Raw genomic sequence first — 18,620 nt, forward strand, 5'->3', positions numbered from 1 at the left:
AAGATAGTTAATTAAAATAAAATAAAATATTGTATGACTGTGCTGAGCTATTGTTTGAAGGAAAAATTCTTATTTTATCTGGAATGATAAACCTCGTTTTCATCTATATGTTGTCAAATTTCCCCTATTGAGCAATTTTGATTAACTCTGTAGAATTTTAAACTTCTTTTTCGTAAAGCTTTGTTTAAAGGTCATTTGCTCTTTAAAAGAATGATCAACTCAGGGAAGGGGAAAGTAAGCCCTTCCGAATTGCACTGATGAACACCAAGTGTATTAGTTTCAGTTTAGTTTTAATTTAATTTAGTTTTAAATTGTACTGTACTTGTAATTTACCATGGACTAGAATCCCTCTCATGGAGTTAATTCCTGATCCTTCTGTCAGGCAGGTGGGGTTTGAGCCCTGTTTTCCACCTGTATAGAATGAGCTGGAGAGCTTGGCCCCAAATCTTTAGGTTTCCCAGGGATCTATATGGAAGCCTTCTGCCCCAGCAATTCCCTTTTCTCTGGCATAATGGATCCATTGGTGGCAGCTAACTATCCCACTCATTCATGAGAGGTGAGATATATATGTGGAAGACCACTGCCACATGCTGATTTGGGGGGCTATCCTGGCCCCATAATATGCTCTAAAATGTTTAAATAATCTTTCATCTTATCAGTGGATTTGTTAGCTATTGTGAGACCTAGTGCAGCTTCCCAGATGCTGTATCAAGGCACTGGAATCTTTGACAGTGTCCTAAATATATTTGGAGCTCCCTTTTTCTATATGAACTCTATTCAAAAATGGACAAGAAACAAAATGTATAATACAGCAAATCCCTTCTACAACTAAACTATTGTTGTGCTCTTTTCCTCTTCCCAGAACTAGAATTTATTTTATTGAGGATCTTTTGAAATTCAGGTTTTAAAAAAATTAAAAAGCAGAAACAACCTATTTCAGATTTATACCAGGAATGTGTTATACTCTTAGTATACTTGTTTAACTCCCAATAACCCTACTTGGAGTTCAATGCACTTTTTGAAAAAAGAATGCAGCTGCATACATGATCCGCTGAATATGTTCAGTGTTTTAAAACTTTGTGTGTGCACCACATCCTATCACCTGCAGGTGGTATCATTAAAACAGGTTACACAAGAAAAACTAGTTTACTTTGGTATTTTAGGTAATATTACAATATCTGCAATATTTACAACACAGAAGAACTTGAATATGTTTTAATTATTGCTTATCTAATATTTCTAGTCACACATCAACATTGGTCCAAAATTTGTTCCTGAGATAACATTGACTTCAGCTTTGTTGCACCAAGCATAAATTTGATTTACTGTATTTAAAATAAAGCCAGGGGGTGTGACTTAAAACCAAAGACATTCAGAATTAAGGTTTAAATTGCTTCCTGAATTTTTCTTGTTGTGCCCAGTCATTGCAATAATTATCATTCTCTCTCCAGACCTTTAAAACAGTGGCGCTTTCTATTAGTTTTGCAAAATTCTGTTCTATTGTCACACAAGGAAAATAATCATTTTGACAGGAAAGTAAAAAATTATTGGTTTTATTAATATCAACATTGTTGTCAGGGTAAATGTGAGTTAGAATATTTTTGTACCTGGTCTGGTAAATGTTCATGATGGTTTTGCAAGTCTGTTACCAATTAAGTGTAGTAAATTGCAGTACCTAGGCACAATAAAGAAAGTCAGCCCACAGCAGAGACATCAAGCATTCACTATAAAATAACCTATTTTTGACTGATAGGACCCATCTGTACTGGAAAAGCAACAGACTCATCAATCTGGTTACATAGTTGCCCCCTTACCCAGTTATGAAACAGTTACAATTTGTTTTTTACACATGCCATAGTGTTGTTATTACTGGGACAGATGACTGGGCCAAAGCATTGGAAATGGCTAGAGATTTAGCCCAGTTATAGAACATAGTTAAGGCCTGTTCACACTACAGATTTTAACCATGTTGTAACTGGGTCAAGGGACATCAATGTTATAGCTTATCTGATAGGTTTCAGAGTAGCAGCCGTTATCTGATAGTTGTTTTTGTAGTATTGCTCTAAAACCAATTAACTTCCAATTAATTTTTGACTCACTTAAAAACTTTAAAATGGTCAAATTGTCCTATTTAAAATAAATAAATAAAATAAAATAAAAAGATCCACAGATGTCATGGCTGGGTTAGGACCTTGTCCAGTATGCTGACTTGACACGTTTCTAGGAGAGGAAGTGTTAAGTTATGGACTCTTGAAAACAAGCAGCCTATGATGAAAACCCAGATACATAACTACAGTCGCCCTATTAGGTGCCATTAAAAGATTTAGAAAAAGTGTTTCTCATGGCAAAACTGACATGACAAACATGATTATTAATATTTCCATTCTTCTTTGACTTCTCCATTCTTTGCTACAATCTTTCATGCTTCTATGGGTCCATGTTAGAATATATATTTTCTGTGCATGTAGTACTATAAATATTTTTATTTACAAATGTTATATTTTTTTTAATTCTTATGTTTTTAACTCTTTATAAAGACACTTGCTAGAATTGCCTCTCTTTGAAATCTGCCTATTAATATTTGCCTACTTTTTTCTTTTTCTCTTCCTGTTTCTTTTTGTCTTTACTCTGCTTCCTTGGATGCTTTCCCAAAGGAGGACAAAGTGGTTAGAATCCATGCTTTCTTTTATCATTTATTATTATAATGTTGTTAGTAAAGTAAATGTGAAGTATATTAATGTTAATTATTGAACTGAAATTTTAAAATGATCTTTTGCAAAAAACTAAAAAACAAACCCCAAAACAAAACAACAACAAAAAACTCAAGACCATTCCTAGTTTGTGTGCAGTTGCCAAAATTAGGATAATCAGCCAAATTCATTAAAATCTGTGGGCAGTGATCAATCTCTATAGTTCTAAAGAGTTCAAGAAAAGAGCAGGAAATGATAAAATGTACGAAAGAGTTTATTTCAGTAGATATGAGTACAATTACAACCTGGCTTTTGATTTTTCTGATACAAGGTCCTTCCATCTGCCTTCAGGAAATCTACTTTAATTATTTTAATATATTTTTAATTTGATATATATCATTTGCTGTGTCTTAACTCTTGCTGCAGCAAAAATTCAATTGACTTCTAATTCATGGGAAGTCAGTCTTTTGATTTTACATCTGAAGTATTTTCACCATGGTGATGCTGGCAAAAGATACAGTCTAAAAATGGGCAAAAGTATAGTGGATGGTGCTTCATGAATCCCATGTGAAAAAGGCAAATCGTACATTTTGGAAAGTTGAAAAGTGGTGGAGCGGCCTGATTAATTATTGAAATGTGCAATGAGGCCTATGCGTTTTCTGAGATAGGACCACTTGTAGCACTTCTGGGTCAAATAAGTATGTTTATGTGGAGCAAACAGAACTCTGTGTTTAGTAAGTGGCTGTTCATCCAGTTATGCATTCTCTGCACTGGAAGAAATAGTGGATGGATGTGAGTGAAAGAGTAGGTGTGTTTTTCTTACCTTCTTAATTCCCAGCCAGGCAGATGTAGTATAGAGCCAGGATCCCAGCCCAGAGGAGGTACTCCAGACTTTTACCTTAGCATATCAAGCAATGGGTATTAGCAAGCTTTGTTCAGTCATCTGAACAGAAAAAGGTGCTGGAGGCATGACAACCAAGCATAGCGTTATCCATCCCTGACTTTCAGGCAGCAATGCTATAACTGTGTCGTGGAATGGCAATATTTCATCCTGCAGAGGTCATAGCACAGGCCTAACTTGAGACTAAGACTGCACCCCTGCTGGAGAAGCATACCTTCCATGGTAACTGCACCCTTTATTATTAGGATTGCTGTTGGCATATTTACTTTTAGGATATATCTCTGGAGCATCATAGTATGGGAGTGAATTGAATGTGTTCTTGATATTGCTTAACATATATGCATGTGATAACTATTATTATATCTCAAGATTTTGAATTGCACAGGCATTTTTGGCAAACTGCCATCAAATCCTGGGGAATTGGTCCCTCCCACCGGCCTCAGTTCATCCCCACTCCAAAGAGATACTCTCCTGTGTACTTTACATGGGCTTTCATAATGACTATGAATTATGACATTATAACTTCATTGCATAGTTGGACATTTCACTGTATAGCACATTTGGCACTCTGGACAAAGCAGTGAATTGAGCTGTGGGGCTTTCTCATCTTTCCAGTTCCAATAATCTAACTTATTTGGGGTGGGGGGAAAGCTCCCCATGCAATATTGATCTGTTTCTAAATCAATACAGCATTGATTAATCTGACTTGTTCTAGTAAAAAGGGTATAGCTGTTACTGCAAAAGCACTCGATGATGTGAGGAATGTGGAGACAGCAAATACATTAGTTTTTTTTTTCTTAAGTGCAATTTTTTTTTCTTTTTAATAGTGCTTGCTTCTTTCAAAATCTGATATATTTTAGGATGAATTTAAAAGTAAAAACTGACTAAAAATAACTGGATGTCCTTTTACAAGGAACACAATTGGCTGCATTCATTTAAAGCAATGTCAAAAAAAGTTAGATTTTCCAGTGTTCAGTGGCTCGGAGTTCTTGTCTAATTCATGTATTGGGTCCAATCTTGCAGACTTTATTCAATCTTAATGAGAGTTTAATCTGAGAAAGGACTTACTTATGACTTCAGGACTAGACATACTGTTTCCACTCAGCTTTTTTACACCACCCTTTAATGATATTACTTCTAATCCAGGATGATCACATTACATTTTTTAAAGAATGCAGTGGTTCAGGTAAAAGAGGGTTTCTCCTGCCCAGCATGTACTTATATAACTGGCCACATAGAGGGATGGGTCAGCATCCCCACACTGACCTGCTCTGAGGCTGCTGCAAAATCTCTTTGTGTCTTAAAGAGGTACCCACCTTCCTCCAGTAAGCCAGACAACAGGCCTCCCACTTAATGTGCAGTGTGGTCAATTGCATTACATTTAATCCAGGATGATCAGGTTACATTTTTTAAACAATGCAGTGTAGATCACTTGTTGATTAAGGAAAAACATAGGCAGGAATCCTTTTATTTGGCAAATTTTTTTTTAGTGACTAAGACTTGGTTTTGAAATTATAGAACAGAACTTCCTATAGACTAGGGCTGTAAAGCAATAAAAAAATCATGATTAATTTTATAATTAAAAAAATTAATCATGATTAACCACGGTGTTGTTAATATAATGCCATTTATTTAAATATTTTTGATGTTTTCTACATTTTCTACATTGATTTCAATTACAACAAAGAATACAAAGTGTATAGCACTCTATTTATTTTTGATTACAAGTATTTGCACTGTAAAAAAACAGATATAGTATTTTTCAATTCACCTAATACAAGTACTGTAGTGTGAACTCTTTATCATGAAAGTTGAAATTACAAATGTAGAATTATGTACAAAAAACTGCGTACAAAAATGAAACAATGTAAAACTTTAGAGTCTACAAGTCCACTCAGTCCTACTTCTTGTTAAGCAAGTTGCTCAGACACACAAGTTTGTTTACATTGGCAGGAGATAATACTTCCCGGTTCTTGTTTACAATGTCACTTGACAGTGAGAACAGGCGTTCTCATGGCACTGTTGTAACTGGAATCACAAGATATCTACATGCTAGATGCACTAAAGATTCATATGTCCCTTCATGCTTCAACCATCATTCCAGAGGACATGCATCCATGCTGATGATGGGTTCTGCTTGATAACGATCCAAAGAGAGTGGATCAATGCATGTTCATTTTCATCATCTGAGTGAGATGCCACCAACAGAAGCTTGATTTTCTTTTTTGGTGGTTCAGATTCTGTAGTTTCCACATCTGAGTGTTGCTCTTTTAAGACTTCTGAAAGCATGCTCCACACCTCATCCCTCTCAGATTTTGGACGGCACTTCAGATTCTTAAACCTTGGGTCAAGTGCTGTAGCTAGTTTTAGAAATCTCACATTGGTACCTTCCTTGTGTTTTATCAAATCCGCTGTGAAATTGTTCTTAAAATGAACATGTGCTGAGTCATCATCCGAGACTGCTATAACATTAAATATATGTCAGAATGTGGGTAAAACAGAACTGGAGACATACAATTCTTCCCCAAGGAGTTCAGTCACAAACTTAATGAACACATTTTTTTAAATGAGCCTCATCAGCATGGAAGCATGTCCTCTGGAATGGTGGCTGAAGCATCAAGGGGCATACGAATGTTTAGCATATCTGGCACGTAAATACCTTGCAACGCCAGCTACAAAAGTGCCATGGGAATACCTGTCCTCACTTTCAGATGACATTGTAAATAAGCAGCAGGCAGCAGTATCTCCTGTAAATGTAAACAAACTTGTTTGTCTTAGTGATTGGCTGAACAAGAAGTAGGACTGAGTGGTCTTGTAGGCTCTAAAGTTTTACATTGTTTTGGTTTTGAGTGCAGTTATGTAACAAAAAAAATCTACATTTGTAAAGTTACACTTTCATGATGAAGAGATTGCACTACAGTACTTATATAAGGTGAATTGAAAAATACTATTTCTTTTTATCATTTTTACAGTGCAAATGTTTACAATAAAAACAACAATATAAATTGAGCACTGTACACTTTGTATTCTGTGTTGTAATAGAAATCAATATATTTGAAAATGTAGAAAAACATTCAAAAATATATAACAAATTTCAATTGGTATTCTATTGTTTAACAGTGCAATTCATCACAATTAATTTTTGAGTTAATTGCATGAATTAACTGCAATTAATTGACAGTCCTACTATTGACATACATTTTTTTCTCCATATTTACAACAATATGTTGTATCTGAAAATGTTAAACCCCCTTGTAATGGGATTTAGGAGTTCCCAGCCTGCTGTATTGCCATCAATATTTTATGATTTCCAGTGCACTTGATAGGATGAATAAGGAGCTGCTGGTATGTTGAGGTGGCTAATGAGGCATAAACTTTATCTTTATCTTTTTAATGATATATTAAACAATGTAAGATCTGACTTTGTAATATATACCTAGAAATTCATTTTTAATAAGTGTTCCTATATACATTATTACAGGACAGTTTTTCACATTTATAGCTGCAATCTGCTCTTTCTTCATATGTTTACAGATAGACTACATTTAATGCAGAAAAGGACCTAGGGGTTACAGTGGACGAGAAGCTGGATATGAGTCAACAGTGTGCCGTTGTTGCCAAGAAGGCCAGTGGCATTTTGGGATGTATAAATAGGGGCATTGCCCGCAGATCGAGGGACATGATCATTCCCTTCTATTCAACATTTGTGAGGCCTCATCTGGAGTACTGTGTCCAGTTTTGGGCCCCACACTACAAGAAGGATGAGGAAAAATTGGAAAGTGTCCAGTGGAGGGCAACAAAAATGATTAGGGGACTGGAACACATGACTTATGAGGAGAGGCTGAGGGAACTGGGATTGTTTAGTCTGCAGAAGAGAAGAATGAGGGGGGATTTGATAGCTGCTTTCAACTACCTGAAAGGGGGTTCCAAAGAGGATGGATCTTGTCTGTTCTCAGTGGTAGCAGATGACAGAACAAGGAGTAATGGTCTCAAGTTGCAGTGGGGGAGGTTTAGGTTGGATATTAGGAAAAACTTTTTCACTAGGAGGGTGGTGAAACACTGGAATGCCTTACCTAGGGAGGTGGTGGAATCTCCTTCCTTAGAAGTTTTTAAAGTCAGGCTTGACAAAGCCCTGGCTGGGATAATTTAGTTAGGGATTGGTGCTGCTTTGAGCAGGGGGTTGGACCCCCTGAGATGACCTCCTGAGGTCCCTTCCAACCCTGATATTCTACGATTCTATGAATGGATTCAGGTGAAATGGACAGCCCAGGCTTAAAATAAGATGTGCAATATAGTAGTAACAGTAATAATAATTGGGTTTAGAACATAAAAACTAGTGATTGTCTGGTCTATGAACAAAGTGCCAATGTTTTACCTTTTTCCATATTACCATACTCTTCAAGAACAGTGTTTATTCATTTTAGCAATACATTCACCATATGGGTGACTTTTAGCAATTCATTCACCATATGGGTGATTTATATCCAAAAGAGGAAATTTGAGCAGTTTTGCATATACCTTTCAAGAAAATAGTGATACTTTATAATAGATGGCTTTTACATGTGAAAAGAACCTACAGAGGAGGTGGTGTGAGGACTCTTGGTAAGAGAGGGATGGTGCATGTTGATCTTATGAGAAAAAAATTGATATCTTGTTCTTTAACTATTTTCTTTCCCATTGATCAATTTGTTTCTTTTCATGCAGTTAGATTCATAGTTATCCTTTGTTTCTCACCTCAAGAAATACATTTATCATACTTACTTAACCTGCATAACGCTTATGCAAATGCACACTAATTATTTCAATATATACCTAAGGGGATATTAGATACATTCATTAATAGATTTTAGTTTATATACTTTTCCTCTGCATTGTTTGTTATATCCTCTTAGAAGTTTGAATATAAAATATGTTCTCCTGTTCCTTTTGATATTTTTCATTGGCATACTTTGCATACTGTATTTGAAGTTTTCCTCTGTTTCTTCTGGAGTATGAGTCCTTTATGTCTCGGTTTCATTTACTCCCTGCTATTACCTGACCACCTGCTTGAGAGAAAGAGGAGCAACCCCACTGAGCATGCTCAGTTTTCCCCTGCCCCAAGCTGTAACCTGTGATGTCAATTGCCCAAATAAGGTAGTAAGGCGCTCTCAGACATGGAGGAGTGAAATCAGGAAGGCCAAATCACACAAGGAGTTGCAGTTAGCAAGAGATATTAAGAGTAACAAGAAGGATTTCTTCAGGTATGTTAGCAACAAGAAGAAAGCTAGGGAAAGTGTGGGCCTCTTACTGAAAGGGGGAGGCAACCTCTTGACAGAGGATGTGGAAAAAGCTAATGTAGTCAATACTTTTTTTGCCTCTGTCTTCACAAACAAGGTCAGCTCCCAGACAGCTGCACTGGGCAGCACGGCATGGGGAGGAGGTGACCAGCCCTCTGTGGAGAAAGAAGTGGTTCGGGACTATTTAGAAAAGCTGGACAAGCACAAGTCCATGGGACCGGATGCACTGCATCTGAGGGTGCTAAAGGAGTTGGCGGATATGATTGCAGAGCCATTGGCCATTATCTTTGAAAACTCACGGCGATTGGGGGAGGTCCGGGAAGCCTGAAAAAAGGCTAATGTAGTGCCCATCTTTAAAAAAGGGAAGGAGGAGGATCCGGGGGACTACAGGCCAGTCAGCCTCACCTCAGTCCCTGGAGAAATCATGGAGCAGGTCCTCAAGGAATCAATTCTGAAGCACTTAGAAGAGAGAAAAGTGATCAGGAATAGTCAGGATGAATTCACTAAGGGCAAGTCATGCCTGACTAACCTAATTGCCTTCTATGACGACATAACTGGCTCTGTGGATGAGGGGAAAGCAGTGAATGTGTTATTCCTTGACTTTAGCAAATCTTTTGATCTGGTCTCCCAAAGTATTCTTGCCAGCAAGTTAAAGAAGTTTGGGCTGGATGAATGAACTGAACTATAAGGTATATAGAAAGCTGGCTCAATGGATAGTGATCAATCGCTCCATGTCTAGTTGGCAGCTGGTGTCAAGTGGAGTGCCCCAAGGGTCGGTCGTGAGGCCGGTTTTGTTCAATATCTTCATTAACAATTTGGAGGATGGCGTGGATTGCACCCTCAGCAAGTTTGCAGATGACACTCAACTGGGAGGAGTGGTAGATACACTGGAGGGTAGTCATAGGATACAGATGGTCCTAGAAAAATTAGAGGATTGGGCCAAAAGAAATCTGATGAGGTTCAACAAGGACAAGTGCAGAGTCCTGCACTTAGGATGGAAGGATCCCATGCACTGCTACAGACTAAGGACCGAATGGCTAGGCAGCAGTTCTGCAGAAAAGAACCTAGGGATTACGGTGGACGAGAAGCTGGATTGGAGTCAGTGTGCCGTTGTTGCCAAGAAGGCTAACGGCATTTTGGGCTGTATAAGTAGGGGCATTGCCAGCAGATCGAGGGACGTGATCATTCCCCTCTATTTAACGATGGTGAGGCTTCATGTGGAGTACTGTGTCCAGTTTTGGGCTCCACACAACAAGAAGGATGTGGAAAAATTGGAAAGAGTCCAGTCGAGGGCAACAAAAACGATTAGGGGTCTGGAACACATGACTTATGAGGAGAGGCTGAGGGAACTGGGATTGTTTAGTCTGCAGAAGAGAAGAATGAGGGGAGGTTTAGGTTGAATGTTAGGAAAAACTTTTTCACTAGGAGGGTGGTGAAGCACTGGAATGGGTTACCTGGGGAAGTGGTGGAATCTCATTCCTTAGAGGTTTTCAAGGTCAGGCTTGACAAAGCCCTGGCTGGGATGATTTAGTTGGGGATTAGTCCTGCTTTGAGCAGGGGATTGGACTATATGACCTCCAGAGGTCCCTTCCAACTGTGATATTCTATAAGTCTATGATTCTTTACCTGACACAGATGATTTCATCCTTCACTCAGCTGTGCTGGCCACTGCTGGATGTAAGTCATCTGCGTCACATAAATGGCTGGAAGTCCCTGGAGCAAAGAGGAACTGAAAGCATATTGTGACTCTTTGATGGTAACAATCCTTTCCAAATCCTTTCTTATCACATCCTTTGTGATACTTTTTTCAAAATCAAACTAATATACCTGTCCTTTATAACCACATGATTATAAATGTCTTAGCTAGCTCTTGTTCCTTCTCTACTTAAGGAAACAGATGCATTTTAATGTTCAAAAGTAATCTTCAGTGAGAGGATAGATTTTCCTGAAATTTTTACTTAAACACACACAGCTCTCTGAATATGTTTATATATATATATCTATATATTACTTTTTATGTGTTAGAGGTTATATAATACTCATAGCTGCTGTAAATATTTTTCTGCTGTTTTCAGTTTTCTCAGAAAATTACCTATGAATAGGCCAGAACCATAAAGTTTGGCTGTGAATGTGAAATAAAAACTTCTCCAAAGTTTGGCTGGGATTCAGGCTTGGAATTTTAGTTCCAGATCATCTCTACTCCTTATACGGCAATTTGATGTTTACAAAGTATTTTCCCAAGACAAATCTATTTCCTTTTCTCTTTCAGTGTTCTGAAACCCACCACAGAGGAGTGTGCCTTTTTCCTGCCCCCTAGGAGAAATTTGCATGTGGGTAGATGGTCCAGTGTTCATCTTTCAGTTCACTTGATGAAAAGTCCATGTTTCAAGCTGGCTATTTAAATGGCTCCATTGTTAAATGGCTCCACAGTAAGCTTACCTAAAGGAATGGGAATGTTAATGCTGGTTTCTCAGTCAGAACAAAACTAAAATGGTTGTTAGCAATTTTAGGGAATTATGGGAGAGTTTGCATTCCAAGAGAGTGATTTTTGCGTCATGGTCAAGCCTTTTCATGAGCCAGATGTTTCCAGTGTGAGTTGAGATGGATAGCCTTGAATTAAGTGATGTATTGTAGTCCAGTAACAGGTAATATTAACTTCTCTTCACAAGCCAAAATTTTGGCCCATAGAAGCCAATGCTACACCCCCCTAGACTTTAATAAGACTATAATTTTACAACAAAATTAAATTTGAAAAAGGGATTGGAACAAAAAAAAAAGAGATCCTTGTTGGTGGAGTTAAAAGTGATTTGCTGTCCATTTTTCACATTGTCCAGAAGTTTCAATTCTGGTGCAAAGGGCAGGATTGGAGAGAGACTTTATCCATTTGTGTGTGTAGGAAATTGTGGGCAGGGCAGGAACTGACTGAAGATCAGAATTTGAAGTAGGTAATTATTGTAGAGCATAGTGTTTATCTGAGCATAATGACTGGAGAAATGTAATGTCACCTGTTTTTTCTGAAGTGCTAAAGGTTGGCTTTTCTTGACTATGATTGATTGAAATTATTTTCATTATATTACAGTGTACATAATTTATAATCAGAAAAGAAAACATACTCATCACAAGGTTTTTTTGTAGTTGTGGACCAGGTGTTTGAGAGACTTATCATCATTTTAATGCTTTTTAAAATTTATGTTTGCACAATGACTTGCTGATTTAAGGCTAACTTGAATGCATATGCTATGCAATTCAATCACTTGAAAATGTTTGTGCCGCAAGACTAATGTAGCCAGAACAAAACTTCAGAATTGGCAAGAATTGTTTTCACTTCCCTTTCACAAAAGTCATAATTTTTGTAAAAAAAATTGTCACATACTTCATTAAAAGGCTAATTTGTATTTTGCTGACTAATACAGCTGCAACACCAAAACTGTTTCCTCAAAAGGAGGTAAAATGACATTACAAATTACAAAGTGATAGATAAATTATCTCTCTGTAGCATTGAGCACAACTTGTTTCCTAAAAGATTTAGTTTTCATATGCATCAGAGAAGAAGCACTGCTTTTCACTCAGCATTGACTAAAACTGCTGCTTTCAGCAGATAAAAGAAGCACTTAAGAAGTTGAAGAAAAAAAATCTTCCTTAGTAAGACTTAAAAACTGACTTTCTGAGGATGTAGTTCACTGTTAAGTTACTCATATACTCATAGACTTTAAGGTCAGATGGGACCATCGTGAACATCTAATCTGACCTGCACATTGCAGGTCACAGAACCTCATCCACCCACTCCTGTAATAGACCCCAAACCTCTGGCTGAGTTACTGAAGTGCTCAAATCATGGTTTAAAGCAGGGATCGGCAACCTTTGGCCCGCGGCCCACCAGGGTAAGCCCCCTGGTGGGCTGGGCTAGTTTGTTTACCTGCCATGTCCACAGGTTTGGCTGATCGCGGCTCCCACTGGCTGCGGTTCGCTGTCCCAGGCCATTGGGTGCTGCGGGAAGTGGCGGCCAGCACATCCCTCGGGCCATGCCACTTCCCGCAGCCCCCATTGGCCTGGAACAGCCAGTGGGAGCCACAATCGGCCAAACCTGTGGATGCGGCAGGTAAACAAACTGGTCCAGCCTGCCAGGGGGCTTACCCTAGCGAGCTGCATGCCAAAGGTTGCCAATCCCTGGTTTAAAGACTTCAAGTTATAGAGAATTAACCATTTACACTAGTTTAAACCTGCAAGTGACCCGTGCCCCATGCTACAGCGGAAGGCGAACCCCACCCAGGGTCTTTTTATTTTTATTTAGATTTTTATCTGCTATTATTATATTATATTCTGTGGGAACGGAGCCTTCAACTTGCCATTCATAGCGCTAATTAGTAGCTACATCTTCAGGAAGCTGACATTCCCTTTCGGTTTCTTCTCACTTTTCATTTTTTTTTTTGCTTATATGGCAACTTTCATCAAAAAGGACAGAGAGCTTTAGTGCCTTTCTAGCTCTCCACTACATGCTTATCAGCTTGTGTGGACTGGTATGATATGTCATTCTGTAGCATTAAAGGCTTTCTAAAAAAAGCTCTTTTTAGTTTTTTTAGCAGCTAAAGTACATATTTAAAAATTTCAGGAAGTTTTTAAGTCAAGCTTTAACATTCCCTCCCTTTTAAAACACTATCCCTTAAGAACTTTATATCCCCTGAGACAATTGTATCATGAAATGAGATTCTGTGATTTTCTTGCTCTCTCTCTCTCTTCCAATTTCTTCCACCTCAGCAAATGTTTTCCTTTCATCCCCATGTTACTTTAGCAAGTAATAAATATCATTGACAGAATCAGCATGCTTGCATTTATTAATCAATGACAAACTCAAAGCATAGTGTGATGGGGTAGTCTGCCCCTCAAGGCTGGTCAGTCCTCCTGTCATGTGACCTGGTCTTTAGGAATTTGGGGTGGTCTTACACACAAGGCATAAGGAGATATGGGGAGAGAGGCAAAGAGTCCCAGGAAGAAGCAGCAGTTAAAACAAATTCTGTTAGCCCTGGTCTACACTATGAGTTTAGGTTGAATTTAGCAGCGTTAAGTCGATTTAACCCTGCACCCGTCCACATGACCAAGTCTGTTTTGTCAACTTAAAGGGCTCTTAAAATTGATGTCTGTACTTCTCCCCGGCGATGGGAGTAGCACTAAAATTGACCTCGCTGGGTTGAATTTGGGATAGTGTGGACGCAATTTGATGGTATTTGCCTCCAGGAGCTATCCCAGAGTGCTCCATTGTGACTGCTCTGGATAGCACTCTCAACTCGGATGCACTGGCCAGGTAGACAGGAAAAGCCCTGGGAACTTTTGAATTTCATATCCTGTTTGGCCAGCGTGGCAAGCTGATCAGCACAGGTGACCATGCAGAGCTCATCAGCACAGGTGACCATGGAGACCCAGAATTGCAAAAGAGCTCCAGCATGGACCAAATGGGAGACACTGGATCTGATTGCTCTATGGGGAGAAGAATCTGTGCAGGCAGAACTCCATTCCAAAAGACGAAATGCTGATATATTTGCCAAAATCTCCAAGGGCATGATGGACAGAGGCTATAACAGGGACACACAACAGTGCCATGTGAAAGTTAAGGAGCTGAGGCAAGCCTACCAAAAAGCAAAGGATGCAAATGGTCGCTCCGGGTCAGAGCCCCATACATGCCGCTTCTATGATGAGCTACATGCAATTCTAGGGGGTGCCCCTACCACTACCCCACCACTGTCCGTGGACACCTGCAAGGGGAGAGTCTCACGCAACAGGGATGAGGATTTTGTGGATGAGGAAGATGAGGAGGAGGATAGCGCACAGCAGGCAAGCGGAGAATCCCTTCCCCCCGGCAACCAGGAACTGTTCATCACCCTGGAGCCAATACCTTCCCAAGGTGGGCTCCCGGACCATGAAGCCAGAGAAGGCACCTCTGGTGAGTGTACCTTTGTAAATATAATATGGGGTTTAAAAGCAGGCGTGTTTAATTATTAATTTGCCCTGAAGACTTGGGATGCTTTCGCGGTCAGTATAGCTACTGGAAAAGTTTGTTAACGTGTCTGGGGATGGAGCGGAAATCCTCTAGGGACATCTCCATGAAGCTCTCCTGGAGTTACTATAAAAGCCTTTGCAGAAGGTTTCTGGGGAGGTTAGCCTTATTTCATCCTCCATGGTAGGACACTTTTACCATGGCAAGCCAGTAGCAAGTAGTCTGGAATCATTGCAGAACAAAGCATTGCAACGAATGGGCCCAGACTTTGGTGACATTCAAGCAACATCCGTTCTTTATCTCTTTGTATTAGCCTCAGGAGAGTGATACCATTCATGGTCACCTGGTTCAAATACGGGAAATTTGTTTAAGGGGACATTCAGAGGTGCCCATTCCTGCTGGGCTGTTTGCCTTATGCTGAAAAGAAATCATCCCCCCTGTTAGCCATGCGATGGGTGGAGGCCCGTTCATGCTGAGCTGTTTGCGTTTGGCTGACAGGGGTCTCCCCTGATACTAGCCACATGGTGCGGGGGGGAGTGGGAGAGGTGTGAAGTGATCATCCTAGAGAATTGGGGGGTGGGGTTGGGTTGTGCTACACATTCACCCTAAAACCGCAGTCCCTTCTTTTAAATGGCCAACCCAACGGGCTTTGCTTGGTATGGGAAAGGAGGGCGCTGCTCTTTGAAACCATTCCCACATGTTATGAAGGTTGAAGAAGCCGAAACTCTTTGCCTTACCATGGCTGCCTGGAAGCCGAATTCTGTTGCCCAGCCAAGCATGTGTGATGTCTCACACCAAACTGGCAGGCACTCAATATAAGAGGCAAAATGCGACCTTGTACCAAAAGCACATGTGCTGTGTAATGTGAATTGCTTGATTCAGTGTGAAATAGTCTTCCCTTTGTTCTCTAAAATGTATCTTTTTAATACTACTCTCCCTTTTTATCCTCCTACACCTGCAAATGTTTCTATGCTCCCCTAATCATCTGCATCCCAGAGGCTAGAGCAGATTAGAAGGCGAAAAAAACCGCACTCACAGTGAAATGTTCTCAGAGCTCATGCAGTCCTCCCGCACTGAAAGAGCTCAGCAGAATGCATGGAGGCAAACTATGGCAGAGACCAGGAAAGCGTTAAATGAACGCGATGAGAGGAGGGAGGAACACGATGAAAGGAGGCAGGATGCAATGCTGAGTCTAATGGGAGAGCAAACTGACATACTCAGGCATCTGATGGAGCTGCAGGAAAGGCAACAGGAGCACAGACCACCGCTGCAGCCCCTGTATAACCTCCTCCCCAAGTTCCATATCCTCCTCGCCCAGATACCCAAGAATGCGGAGGTGGGGTGCGGGGGAGGCTATGGGCATCCAGCCACTCCACCCCAGAGGACTACCCAAGCAACAGAAGTTTGGCATTCAATAAGTTTTGAACTGTAGTGTGGCCTTGTCCTTCCCTCCTCCCCTCATCCACCATCCCACCTGGTGCTTCCTTCCTCACCCACCCTTTCTGGGCTATCTTGCGAGTTTTCCCCCCTATTTGTGTGATAAATTAATAAAGAATGCATGATTTTGAAACAAAAATGACATAATTGCGTTTGAAAGCAGTGATCGAAGCGGGGAGGTCAGTTGGCTTACAGGGAAGTAGAGTCAACCAAAGGGGCAGATTTTCATCAAGGAGAAACAAACGGAACTGTCACACCGTAGCCTGGCCAGCCATGAAACTGGTTTTCAAAGCTTCTCTGATGCGCAGGGCACCCAGCTGTACTCTTCTAATCTCCCTGGTGTCTGGCTGTGTGCAATCAGCCGCCAGGCTATTTGCCTCAACCTCCCACCCTGCCATAAACGTCTCCGCCTTACTCACAGATATTGTGGAGCACACAGCAAGCAGTAATAACAGTGGGAATATTTGTTTCGCTGAGGTCTAACCTAGTCAGTAAACTGTGCCAGTGAGCTTTTAAACATCCAAATGCACATTCTACCACCATTCTGCACTTGCTCAGCCTATAGTTGAACTGCTCCTTACTACTGTCCAGAGTGCCTATGTATGGCTTCATGAGCCATGGCATTAAAGGGTAAGCTGGATCCCCAAGGATAACTATAGGCATTTCAACATCCCCAACGGTAATTTTCTGATCTGGGAAATAAGTTCCTTCCTGCAGCTGTTGAAACAGACCAGAGTTCCTGAAGATGCGAGCGTCATGCACCTTTCCTGGCCGTTCCACATTGATGTCGGTGAAACGTCCCTTGTGATCTACCAGTGCTTGCAGCACCATTGAAAAGTACCCCTTGTGGTTTACATACGCTGCCAAAGTGGTCTGGTACCAAGATAGGGATATGGGTTCCGTCTATGGCCCCTCCACAGTTAGGGAACCCCCTTGCAGCAAAGCCATCCACTATGACTTGCACATTTCCCAGGGTCACTACCCTTGATAGCAGCAGCTCAGGGGTTGTGTTGGCTACTTGGATCACAGCAGCCCCCACAGTAGATTTACCCACTCCAAATTGATTCCTGACTGACTGGTAGCTGTCTGGCATTGCATGCTTCCACAGGGCTATTGCCACTCGCTTCTCAACTGTGAGGGCTGCTCTCATCTTGGTATTCTTGTGCTTCGGGGCAGGGGAAAGCAAGTCAAAGTTCCATGAAATGCCCTTACGCATGCGAAAGTTTTGCAGCCACTGGGAATCATCCCAGACCTGCAACACTATGTGGTGCCACCAGTCTGTGCTTGTTTCCCGGGCCCAGAATTGGCGTTCCATGCCATGAACCTGCCCCATTATGTCCAAATTGCCAGGGCCCGTGCTTTGAGAGAAGTCTGTGTCCATGTCCTCATCACTATCGTGGTCACGCTGTCGTCGCCTCCTCGCCTGCTTTTGCAGGTTCTTCACATATTGCAGGATAATGTGCGAGCTGTTTGCAATGCTCACAACAGCAGCGATGAGCTGAGCGGGCTCCATGTTTGCCATGATATGGCGTCTACAGGAGAGCAGAGTTGCAGTGGAAGCGGTGGATGACAATGGATGCCACGAGAATAGATATTTATACAGAATGATGAGAGGACCTGAGAGGTGGATTTGTGGCACCAGGAGAGCAGAGTTGCAGTGGAATTGGTGGAGGATGACTGTTAGTACCGCACACATTCCCTGAGGAAGAACATAAGTACCCGGGAGCTCATGACAGACAACATGGAGAAATTTGCTATTGAGACAAGAGCAGCAGAGCAGAGTTGCAGCGGAAGTGGTGGATGACAATGACTGTTAGCAGTCCTACTGCACCGTCTGCTGACAGCTGTATGGCATCTGCACAGAAAAAAGGCACGAAACGATTGTCTGCCATTGTTTTCACAGAGGGAGGGGCAACTGACGACGTACCCAAAACTACCCGCAACAATGTTTTTGCCCCATCAGGCATTGGGAGCTCAACCCAGAATTCCAATGGGCAGTGGAGACTGGGGGGAACTGTGGGATAGCTATCCACAGTGCAGCGCTTCAAAAGTTGACCCCTAGCCACGGTACAGCGGATGAACTCTGACGACTTAATGCGCTTAGTGTGGACATATGCATTCGACTGTATAAAATCGATTTCTAAAAATCGACTTCTATAAGATTGACCTAATTTCATAGTGTAGACATACCCTTACAGTATCTTTAAGGGCCTGGAACCTGGAGCCTTGAAGAGAGGGTGTGGCAGGGCCCCCCTCTCACCTAGCCAATAAGGAATGAGATGGGAGAAGGGACCAGCATAAATGCTGCCTTCTCCTTCATAGATGAG

The 18,620-nt window shown here is 41.0% G+C and overlaps 1 protein-coding gene across 45 annotated transcripts in view; it reads left to right on the forward strand.

Moving 5' to 3' along the window:
- RIMS1 (regulating synaptic membrane exocytosis 1) overlaps positions 1-18,620 on the forward strand; it is a 490,129-nt gene that overhangs the window by 154,903 nt on the left and 316,606 nt on the right. For 43 of the 45 annotated variants that reach the window (XM_043510483.1, XM_043510486.1, XM_043510457.1 and 40 more), the window contains exon 3: positions 2,655-2,666. The exons of the other annotated variants lie outside the window; for them this stretch is intronic. In XM_043510483.1, the coding sequence (XP_043366418.1) occupies positions 2,655-2,666 (12 nt within the window). The remainder of the gene's footprint in view (positions 1-2,654; positions 2,667-18,620) is intronic. 45 annotated transcript variants of the gene reach the window in all.

The sequence above is a fragment of the Dermochelys coriacea genome, chromosome 3, assembly GCF_009764565.3.
Source record: "Dermochelys coriacea isolate rDerCor1 chromosome 3, rDerCor1.pri.v4, whole genome shotgun sequence".
NCBI classification, from domain to species: Eukaryota; Metazoa; Chordata; order Testudines; family Dermochelyidae; genus Dermochelys; species Dermochelys coriacea.